This window comes from Myotis brandtii, unplaced genomic scaffold, assembly GCF_000412655.1.
Source record: "Myotis brandtii unplaced genomic scaffold, ASM41265v1 scaffold63, whole genome shotgun sequence".
Taxonomy (NCBI): Eukaryota; Metazoa; Chordata; class Mammalia; order Chiroptera; family Vespertilionidae; genus Myotis; species Myotis brandtii.
Window position 1 is genome coordinate 1,743,697 of NW_005370411.1, and position 11,639 is coordinate 1,755,335.

The following is an 11,639-nucleotide window of genomic DNA, read 5'->3' on the forward strand; positions in this document are numbered from 1 at the left end:
GGCGGGGCGGCAGCCTAGAGCGGCCCCGGAGAGCGAAAACGGAACTGCAGGTGACTTCGGAGCCCAGCCGCCTCTGAAGGGAGGGCGGCCCCCGTGAGGACTGGTGCAGGCTTTTCACGAGATATCGGTTTTGTTTTCACGGCGCAGAGAGGTGAGGGGAGGGGTGCATATCAGATATTTACATTACAATTCATAACAGTAGCAACATTACAGTTATGAAGTAGCAACGAAGATAATTTTATGGTTGGGTCACAACATCAGGAACTGTATTTAAAGGGCCAGAAGGTTGAGAACCACTGTCCTAGAGGCTTACCTGGAAAATGTGCTGTTCTGTGGACCTCTTACAGGGTTCAGCAATGCTGATGCGTGTTGGTGTTGCTGGATCGCCTTGCCTACCCACAGAAAAAAAAATGTAGGGCCGTAATTTTCGCTACTTAAGGGGGAAATTAGCGTTTATTGAGCGCCCTCTTGTGTTAGACACTATTTCGTTGGCTCCCCAGGAGAGTTTCAGTGCGGAATTACCCTCTTTATTGTGAGTTGAGGCCAAAGAGTAATTTGCCCAAGGACACGGTAGCCAGGTGGTAAAACCACTGTTTCTAAATTTAGGCTGCAGTTTCTGTATCAAGTTAACAGAAGTTACTTTATTAAGTGGAGACTGCAGTAATTTCTGCCTGGCTTAAAAATCTTTAGTGGAGCCCCAAGTGTTTGCAGAATGAAGCCCAAGTGTTATATTGGGCCCCTGTCTAACTTTTCAGCCTCATTTCCCCTTTTTTCCTATATTATACAGCCCTTTTGCTATACAGGGTTTATTCCTTGCCTAGGGAACTGGAGTTTCCGGGTTTGCCCTACAATATACAGTGAGTATTATAGAAACTAGTCTGAAGGAGTCAGAGCTTGGGTTTGAATACCCTGATCTATCCCTTACTGGCTGAGTAAATCTTGAGGGTTTCTTACTGTCAACAGGACCTACATTTCCTTTTCTATAAAATAGAAATAATAGTGTCTCCTCAAAGGGTGGTCATGAGGACCAAGTGAGATGATTTCTACATAGCATTGCTTGGTAACTTTATGCTTCCTTTAGTATGTGTTAAAAAAAAAAAAGTGGTTTCCCTACATGGCTCAAAAGTTCTTTGACAACAGAGACCTTTATTCCCAACAGAGACCATTATTTTTTTCTTCACAGCACTTTGTACTGTGCATTTCATATATGAACGGTGCTCAGTGTTTGTGGATGGATGAATCCTCAGGTTCCAAACCTAGAGAATGGAGAAAGTATGTATCCGGACAAAAGCAGGGTGGTTTGGTGATTGGGTGATTTGAAGTCCTGGTCCACCATTTATGACAGTATATGTAAACGTGCCCAGCAAAATATTTTACATAGAGCAGGTAATTAATTCATGTTTGTTTTATTTCCCCCAGATGTAATCTTCACGAGCTATTTAATCACGGAGACTCTCACTTTTAAAGAGACATAAACATGAGACTTTTTAATGTGAAATTATGTATTTATTTATAGATACTGGGTTTTTTTTCTAATCCTCACTAAAGGATATGTTCCTATTGATTTAGAGGGAGAGAGAGAGAGAAAGAGAGAGAGAAACTAGTACAACTTACTACCATCTGACATTTTATATATTTATGTTTGCCTCCTCTCTGTGCAGAATTTCATATCCATGAAGGCTGGGACTACTTTCTGCACTGCTGTATCATCAACATCCCAACATCTAAAATACTTCTGGGCACATACTAGGTTCTCAATAAATATTTGCTGAATGAATGAATGAGCCAATGAGGAAGATAAGCTGCTAGATTGAGAAAAAAACAATGGCTGGGATATGGAAATCAAGGAAGAAGTATTTTAAGGAGGAAAGTGCTCAGTAGATGCGCCATGGAAATGGCCACTGAATCTGGCTGGAAACGGTACGACTGATGTAAGCACAAAGCAGGTCACAGGGTTATCAAGCAGTGCTGTAGAGCTGCACTGGTCAGTGTGGCAGCTACTAGCTGCATGTGACTATTAAGCACCTGAAATGCTTGCTTAAAGGACTGGCTTAAATATAACAAAGTTCAACTGGGTAATATTGTAGCCAAGTATGGCTGGGTAGCCCAGTTGGTTAGAGCATGGTCCCAATGCACCAAGCTTTCAGTTCGATCCCCAGTCAGGTATATGCAAGAATCAAGCAATGAATGCATGAATGTTTCTCTCTCTCTCTAAAATCAATTAAAAAATAAATTGTTTTAATTATTAAAAGCTGGGAAGTTGGTGGCATGTTTGAAAAGAGCAAAAAAGGAGAGCATTTGAAATGGCATTACATAAAAACATGTCTGTAATAGGTAAGAGGCAAAGACAATTAGAACATAGGCAACAAAAGTTGCCTTTAAAGAGGAAGAATACTATAGAATAAATTATTGGATGTTTGAGATAGAGAGAAAAGCCAGTCTTTCCTCGTGAGTGCCGAGAAGTTAGGCCATATAGTTTGGAGAAATTGAAACAGCATCTGAGGTTCTGCTAAGTTCCAAATTCTAAAAAATTTGGAAAATTAAAATCAATAAGTTCAAACTGGATGAGCTTGCCATTGTGATTTATCTACATAAGAGAAAAGCAGTCTTAGAAATCAGTTGCTGCTTGCCCATTTGGAAAGGGGTTTTTTCTTTTTTGATAATCCTCACCTGAAGATTTTTCAAGACTGGGAGAAAGGGAGGGAAGGAAAGGAAGGAGGGAGGGAGGGAGGAACATCAATGTGAGAGACACATCGATTGGTTGCCTCCCTCACAAGCCCCGGTGTGGGGCAGGGATGGAGCATGCAGCCCAGGTACATGCCCTTGATCAGGAATCGAACCCAAGACCCTTTGGTTTAAGGCAGTGATGCTGAACCTATGACATGCGTGTCAGAGGTGACACGGGAACTCATTTTTTTGGTTGATTTTTCTTTGTTAAATGGCATTTAAATATATAAAATAAATATCAAAGATACAAATCTTTTTTATACTATGGTTGCAAATATCAAAGAATTTCTATATGTGACACAGCACCAGAGTTAAGTTAGGGTTTTTCAAAATGCTGACACGCCGAGCTCAAAAGGTTCGCCATCACTGGTTTAAGGGCCGACAGTCTAAAGGCTGAGCTACACCAGCCAGGACAAGGGTTTTTTTTTTCTTTTAATTCCAGTGATGCATTACTGAAATAAGAGCATATTGTTACACAGAAATAAGAATGTACTTCTTAAAGGGATATAATAACTTGTATATACTACTAGAAATTCCATACACTCCAATGAAATTCCATTCAATTTGAATGGATAGTCTGAATATTTACTTAGCACTTATGTGCCAAACACCATATTAAATATTTTATGAGTCAAGAATTATTTATAATCTTTTTGTGAATGAGGATAAATTTCAAGAGATTAAGCAATTTAAGCAATGTCAGAGCCTATGAGGGTGGGGCTGGAACCCTAGGAGCAGGGCTGGGAGACTACTGAGGTGCCCCTAGGAGCCTGGTTTGCCTTACTGTAGTGCTGGTCCTGCCAGGGAATCTTAACCTTATTCTTTAACCTCTATGCTATTTTAACTTCAATGTACCTCAAGCAGTTCAAGTATTAATGCTTTGCCACTTTAATAGGGTCTAACAGTTGAAATTAATAATCACACCATCAATTCTAAATTTACACATCACTTCCTCAAGGACCTTCCTGATCCCAAGTTTAGGTTAGGCATACCTTGTTTTTCTATTGCATTTTATACTTATAATTTATAGGCTAAAAGACGGAACTTTAAAGTCAGATCTTTTGAGATACTTAAAGGCTGAATTATTTTGAGTAAATTTTCCTTATCTGTAAAAAACGTATTAACAGTACCTATAACTTAGTTGTTTAATTCATGTAAACTGCATTCTGTTCGGCACAAAGTAGGTACTTAGTAGTATTTGGTAAAAGTTAAGCACTGCTTTAAGAAATGCATGGGATAGCACCTTATGCTAATTTTCAGTTCAGAAACTAGGTAGAAATGATTGGCCATACATCTCTATTTCCCATGTTTTCAAAAATGTTAATGGTGCAGGTAGTCTTACATGAATATGGTTCCTAAAGTTCATTTCTTAGGAAACAAGCACGTATTTTCTCAAGTATATTAGGACTCATTAGGTAGTGAGTGGCAGAAACCCAGCTCAAACTGGCTTAGGCAAAGGGGAGTTGGTTCATTAGATACCAGGGTATCACATGAAGTTTTTACAACCAATAAATGCTAAAGGAAATCTATAGCTAGACTTCAGAGACATTCGGAGGCAGAGATTTGAACAGCTCCAGAAATTGATCTTATTTCTGTGGGGTAGGCTTCACTCTCTCCTGGCTTCTTTCATAGACAAGGACACATACACCATCAATTCTACAATATCCTGTTAAAGTCCACCACCAGAAAGGAACTAACACAGGCTGTCTTAGTTCTCAAGTCCAAAAATCCTGGAAAAGTGTTGTGACTGGCCTATCTTAAAGTCAGATGCCCATCTCTAAGCTTGAGTGAGGTGTCTCCTTTGAGATGATCAGCTGTGGCCAGGAGAGCCAGGTTTATAAAAATAGGGCAACTTCCATTCAATCACATGGCTGAGAAAAAGAACTATTTCCTACAAAAGGAAAGCCATATACGCCAAAGTAGCAAATTACTGTATGTAACACGTATCAAATAAGCCCTTTTCTTTTAAAAAGAAATGTTTTCTGCCCCCCAAACCCATTTTCTTTTTAAAATGTTTTTACTGATTTCAGAGAGAGGGGAAAGACAAGGGATAAAGAAACATCAATGAGAAACATTGATTGGCTGCCTCCTGCAAGACTCCCACTGAGGACTGAGCCCACAATCCAGGAATGTGCCCTGTGAACCAGTGACCTCTTCGTTCATAGGTCGATGCTCAACCACTGAGTAACGCCAGCCCGGCCCATTTTTCATTATACAGCCAAATCCCTGACATTCAAGGGATTGCTTAACCTTTTAATATCCAGTTAAACAATATACCTTAGTGCTTATGACATGCCCAGCACTGTACCAAATGTTCTGTAAGTGAACGACCACCTGAAGTTTAGAAATCTATTTTTTTTTGTTAATTCTTACTCGAGGACATTTTTTCCATTGATTTTTAGAGTGGAAGGGAGGGGGAGAGACATCAACCAAGGCTGGGGACTGAGCCTTTGATCAGAATTGAACCAAAGACCTTTCAGTTTGAGGGCCAACACTCTAACCACTGAACAAACCCACAAGGTCTCCTCTATCAATTTTTGATGAAAGAATAGTTAACATGGCTAAAAGAACATTTAAGAAGGAAAATAGAGTCTGAGATGCAAGTATTCATAAAAAAGCCATACCAATGATATAACTGTTTTACTGGGCTCAACAAACTTGGACAACTCTTTTTACTTTCTAAAATTCTTTTTACATAAACAAAATATATTTCCAAAGTTTGCAGATATTTAATAAATTGGGGAGAGATACAATACTTGTTTGGAAAGACAACTCTTTAAAGAGCAAGTGAATTCCATTCAGGAAGAAACAAACAAACTGTATTTCCAATCCATTTATTTCTTAAGCTATCAAATACTTCTCTTTCAAGTCACTTTTTCTGTGTGTATTTATTTAGAGAGCCTTTTGGAAATGAATTAATAGTCTTTTTTATTCTGTTGACTAATTCTTGAGGATGTTGAGAAATCTCCAGATAACCTGTATGTTTTCTCTTAGGAACAAACTTCAGAGCCTCTTCCCAACTACCAGTGTTTTTCAGACATAACAAAATACGTGTTACTTGATCTATGGTGAGATTTTTTGTACCAGTGTCCCACTGTAAATATTTATCTAATGGAAAGCATTCTGTTGCCAGATTCAGCCGTTTTGCCTTGGCTAGGGATGCGCCTGGCTGCATGTTCTTATCAACAAAAGATCCCACTATATAAATTTTGTCATGCTTGAAAGTAGTCATAACATTGGGAGAATCTGCAGTTAGATATATAATACTGTCCTTTGGAAATAAATCTACGTGAGACTTTTCTGTTGCTGTTAAAAGCAATTTGTTCCATTTTTCTCCATAACGTTTAATTAACTCTCTACGAAAAGGGCTATCTGGTTTAAGATTGCAGAAATGAATATGGAAAGGATCGACATCTCTTCTGTTCCATCCTTCGCTTTCTAGAAGCTGAGAAACAGTATACTGCAGTTCTTTTGGTTTCATATAATCATCATAAGCCATGTCAAAAACCAAAGGTTGTCCAAACTGCATGGCCTGGGCACCCTTCCAGCCCATTGCTATGTCCATATTCCTATCCCAAAGTCGTAGAAATAGAAAGTCTTGCTGTTTATCTTGGTTAGTGGTTTCTAGCAGCTGGTCTTGTATTGCTTTTTCCCTTGCTGCTGCTTTCATTTCCTTTTTTATTTGCTTAGCTTTCTTCATTTTCTCCCTAAGATATAAATATTTTAAATATTTTTTTTTTGATGATTTAGAATCACATTCCATAATGGTTTTGAGCTCTTCTTCACTGATGTGTTCTGGTACTTCCCTGCCAAGCAATCTCCACATCTCAATTAATTCCCTAGTGGCAGCTACAGGATCTTCATCCTTGGCACTTGAGACTGTTGAAACACCTTCTTGCACACTAGATTTCATTGTAATTTTCCACCCATCCAATTCCAGCTGTTCAGGTGATGTAGTTTCCTTTTTAGGACAGGATTCAGCTGGTATTTTGGAAGACATGTATCTGTGCAGAATCGTTGAATATAAAACCCTTCTCTTCCTATTAAGGGTAAATGGCACCAAAACTCTGGCAAAAGGTCTTATGAAGGTGATACCAATACTCATTTTGAGGAAAACAGGCATGTAAGAAAACCCCTATAAAAGAAGAAAAATGTCATGAAAAGTTAAAGATTAAAAAACCCCTCTAACTACAAGTATAAATTTGAGACATTCAAATGCAATCAATTTCTGAAACACAAAGTGGAATCTTAGTACAACTTTATTTGCTGCACCATTAATTTTTCCTAGACTCCTGTGGCCTAGAGTCTATGATCACTCACTAAGCAAAAGTGTAAAACTTATTTGGGTTCTTATTTTAGACATGAATTTCACTATTGCTTTAGGCAAAAGGATACTTTGAAGTTCCTTCAGGGCCCAGAAAATCAATATTATTAGGTAACAGTTATATACCACTAATGTGGCTAAGGTCATGATATTGTATTCTTCTCCATTCTATACTAACCCCGATACAGAGTGGATCACCCACCCTGTACAGACCCAAACATAAGATCCGTACCATTAGCAACACGTGAAAACAAGGGGCAGAAAAGTTACAGAATTTGACAACTGGTAAAAAAAGCACTTGGGAGCTTCTCTACCAAGGCTCTCACATTTTCGAAACAGAAATATAAAGAGATCTACTGATTTTAAAACAAACAAACCTCCTTTCCCTAGTTCAGACTTTATTTTGCAGCAAATAATGTTACTGCCAAACAAAATGTCCAAACTAAGGGAAAATATATATAAGCTCCACAGTTTATCCTACAGGTCTGGGGTCCACAAGACAATGAAGACCCTTAACGATGTGAAACTAGTGCCAGATTTGAAGGGGAGGGTTGGGGGGAGAAGGAATTCAACTTTTTACAAAATGCAACTAAAATATTTGAAAATTCTCTTCCTTTAGTGACTCTGTATGCTCCTGAGTCTCCTTCCTCTGACCTACGCATTGATGCTCAGATGCCTCATCCTCTCACCCCCTTTAAAGGTGGATGTGGCTCAGTCTAACTGGTTTGGCTCAGTGGATAGAGCGTCCGCATAGAGCATCGGCCTGCGGACTCAAGGGTCCCAGGTTCGAATCTGGTCAAGGGCATGTACCTTGGTTGCCGGCACATCCCCAGTAGGGGGTGTGCAGGAGGCAGCTGATCGATGTTTTTAACTCTCTATCCCTCTCCCTTCCTCTCTGTAAATAATCAATAAAATATATATATTTAAAAATAAATAAAGGTGGATGTGCCTCTAATTTCTGTCCTTAGCCTTTTTTTTTTTCAATCTAAACATTTTCTCTATGGGGTTGGATTTATTTCTGTGGCTTCAATCACCATGAATCAGAAGACACCTCAAATGCAACAAGCTGAAATAATCTCTCTGCTTTGCCTTCCCAATCTGCTGCTCTCCCCGCACTGTTTTAGGGAGGGACACCGCTTTCCATTTACTTCCTGAAGCCAGAAACGGAGTCATTCCTTATTGTCCTCTCTCACACACAGCATATCAAATCCATTGGAGTTACATTCATTTTACTTTCTAAATACTTCTTGAATCCATTCACTTCTCTTCTACCCCATTTTCTTTTCTCTCTCTCTCTTTTTTTTAAGGGGTGAGGGAGAGACAGAAATATTGATGTGAGAGACACATGGATTGGTTGCTTCCTGAATGCTCCCCAACTAGGGCTGAGGATCAGCCTGCAAACAAAATACATGCCTTGACTGGAATTGAACCCGGGACCCTTTGGTCCACAGGCCAGTGTTCTATTCATTGAGCCAAACCGGCTAGGGCTGTTCAGACAACTTCTAAAGAAAAAAAAAACAAAACACAACAATTTACTTTACACTCCTTGGAATATTTAACTGGGAGTCCTCATGAGAAACAATGATTTCAGAAAAAAGCTTGTTGAGTTTTGTCTCTGTAACTAGTAAAGATTTCTGGGATAGCATAGAAATGAAAACCGAAAATATAAAAAAGTGAAAAAGGGTATCATTTTGGGAAACACTGTTCTTGATCCTGATATTGTAGTATTTATAGTTTCTTAAATCACTGGGCTTCCTTTTTTTATTATGACTTAGAGAATGCTTTTTTAGTTTCTGCAATCAAACCCAGGTAGATAAGACCTTACATATTTAATACAGTGCATTACCCCTGTACAAACGGAAAAAATATAACATTTCTACACCAATATGGCAGTTAATTTCTGTACAATGCCAACCCAGCACGGTACCACTGGGATATTTTCCCAGCTAAAGTTTACAAAAATTCAAAAAAAAAAAAGTCACACATTGTGCATCAACCTGGGCTTCCTCTGAACTGTGGGCCTTCCGAGCGCACATGCTCCGCTAAGTCTAGTCTCTGAACGGCGCCCGCGGCCTCCCACCTGCACGCACGCACTCGGGAAGGCGACGAGAGACGCCCCTACCGGGACCGCAGGGACAGGGGCTCCGCCGCTGAAGCCGCAGGGACCGGAGAGCACGAGCGTGGCCTCGCACAGACCACCGCCACACCGACCCGCCGCTCGCCAATCAGTTCGCGGCCGGAAATCCCGCCCTCCCCGCACTGGGCGCAGTCGTATGACGTCAGGCGCAGGGGCAGGTTTTCCGGCCTGGGAAGCAGCGCTGTGGGAGAGGAGGCTGGTTGCTGCCCCTGCGCCATTGCAAACAATCGTCGCCGTGGAGGTGGGCTGTTTAGCTGTTCTTTTTTTGTTCTGTCCTCCCATTTTTTTTTTCCTTTTCCCCATTTTTTTCTTTTAGCGCCCCCCCCCGTCCATTATTTAAAATTCTTTCTAATCTCTGTTTTATTTTTTTATTTATTGATTTTAGAGAGGAAGGGAGAAAGAGGAAAAGAGAGAAATATTGATTTGTTGTTCCATTTATTTATGCTTTCATTGTTTTTGTTTTTTTTTTAATTGGTTGTTTCTTGTATGTACCCTGACCAGGGATGGATCACAACCTTGGTGTATCTGATCGTTGCTCTAACCAACTGAGCTACCCTGCCAGGGCTAATCCTCTTCTCATAACCTACTCTCTACTTAGGCCTTTTATTTATTCCTATAATACTAAAATAAAATGATGTTTTCTCGAGTCTCACTGAGCTTTAAACTCCTGGATGCTAGGACTTTAACTTCCTAACTTTTTTGACCAATTTATCACCAGTACCTGGTGCAATGCTTGGCTCCTGATAGGCAACACTAGATATCTCTCACTCGCCTTAGCTCATTTGGAAAATCGAATGTGAAAATGCAGTTAAGGCACTACTGTAAATTACTGGCCTTTGGGCCAAAATCAAGTTTGTAGATGTTTTGTTTAGCCAGCAAATTAAAGTGTTTTGATTTAGTTGTCATTACAAAACATAAGGCACAAACAGTCTTTTCAGTGATTGTGCTGAATATCATTAGATCCGCCCTGGCCAGGTGGTTTAGTTGGTTGGGCATACTCTGGTACACTAAAGTCTTGCAGGTTCAAATCCTGGTCAGGCACGTACCCGATTGTGGGTTCAATCCCCAATCCCTCTCCCTCTCCCTCTCCCTCTCCCTCTCCCTCTCCCCTCTCCCTCTTCCTCTCCCTTCCTTTCCCTCTCCCTCCCCCATAAAAATCAACAAAACTGCCCTGGCTGGTGTGGGTTGGTTGAATGTTTTTCTGTGCACCAGAAGATCACTGGTTAGATTGCTGGTCAGGGCATATGCCCAGGTTGCAGGTTCAGTCCCCAGTTGGTATTGGAGGCAACTGAAATGATTGATATCTTTCTCTCTCTCTCTCATCAAGAAAAACATTAAAAAATAAAAAATAAAATAAAATAAAAAATCAAGAAAAACATACCGTCAGGTGAAAATTAAACATAATTAGGCCCATAACCTAAAACCATATACAAAAATTAACTCAAAATGGATCAAAGACCTCAATGTGACAATAAAAACTATAAAATTCCTAGGAGGAAACGTAGGGGGGGAAATGTCATGACATTGGATTTGGCAATGATTTCTTGGATATGATTCCAAAAGCACAGGCAACAAAAGAAAAAATAGACATTTTGGACTTCAAAGTTAAAACCTTTTGTACATCAAAGGACACTATCAACAGAGTAAAAAGACAACTACAAATTACATATTAATAAGGGATTACTATCCAGAACATATAAAGAAAAAGAACTATAACAACAACAAAAACAAACAACCCAATTCAAAAGTACTTGAGTAGAACTTCAATAAGGCAAATAACTTGAATAGACATTCCTCCAAAGAACGTATTGAAATGTCGATAAGCACATGAAAAGATGTTTAACATCACTAATCATTAGGGAAGCGCAAATCAAAACTGCAATGAGAGCCCAGTCGGTGTGTCTCAGTGGTTGAGCATCAACCTATGAACCAAGAAGTTACAGTGCAATTCCTGGTTAGGGCACATGCCAGGGTTGCAGGCTCGATCCCCAGTAGGGGGCAAGCATAGGCAACTGATCAATGATTCTCTCTCATCATTGATGTTTATAATTCTCTCTTCCTTTCTCTTCCTTTCTGAAATCTACACACACACTAGAGGCCTGGTGCACAGATTCATGCACCCGTGGGGTCCCTTGGGCCTCTAGTATGCATATAAGATCTTTGGTTAATCTCTTCCCACCTTCCCCCCTCCTCCCTTCCCTCTGAGATTCATCAGTCTGTTCCATGTTTCCATGCCTGTGGTTTCTGCTCATGCGTTGAGCGTCTGCCCCCTGGTGGTCAGTGCATGTCATAGCTACCAGCCGGTCAGCTGGTCACTTAGGCTTTTATGTATATACTAGTGGCCTGGTGCACGAAATTCGTGCACGGGGGAGGGTGTGTTCCTTAGCCTGGCCTGCACCCTCTCCAATTTGGGACCCCTTGAAGGATGTCCTACTGCCAGTTTACAGGGAT

General features: G+C 40.2%; 1 protein-coding gene and 1 long non-coding RNA gene across 7 annotated transcripts; one reads left to right on the forward strand and one right to left on the reverse strand.

Moving 5' to 3' along the window:
- Window positions 1-2,563, forward strand: LOC106723704. 4 transcript variants are annotated; one of them, XR_001359416.1, is made up of 4 exons: window positions 1-50; window positions 788-857; window positions 1,184-1,386; window positions 1,662-2,563. It is a non-coding gene; the product is annotated as an uncharacterized LOC106723704 (long non-coding RNA). The 4 variants fall into 4 exon arrangements; XR_001359413.1 differs by having other exon boundaries at window positions 7-151; XR_001359414.1 differs by lacking the exon at window positions 788-857 and having other exon boundaries at window positions 7-151.
- A 2,789-nt stretch (window positions 2,564-5,352) lies between these two features.
- Window positions 5,353-9,302, reverse strand: TRMT10C (tRNA methyltransferase 10C, mitochondrial RNase P subunit). 3 transcript variants are annotated; one of them, XM_005880178.2, is made up of 2 exons: window positions 9,174-9,302; window positions 5,353-6,862 (listed from the first exon to the last, which is right to left on the reverse strand). In XM_005880178.2, the coding sequence occupies exon 2, from the start codon at window positions 6,848-6,850 to the stop codon at window positions 5,597-5,599; it is 1,254 nt and encodes a 417-aa protein (XP_005880240.1). In that variant the 5' UTR covers window positions 6,851-6,862; window positions 9,174-9,302; the 3' UTR covers window positions 5,353-5,596. The 3 variants fall into 3 exon arrangements, with proteins under 3 accessions (XP_005880240.1, XP_005880242.1, XP_005880241.1); XM_005880180.2 differs by having other exon boundaries at window positions 9,132-9,302; XM_005880179.2 differs by having other exon boundaries at window positions 9,146-9,222.
- Between the last annotated feature and the right edge of the window lie 2,337 nt (window positions 9,303-11,639).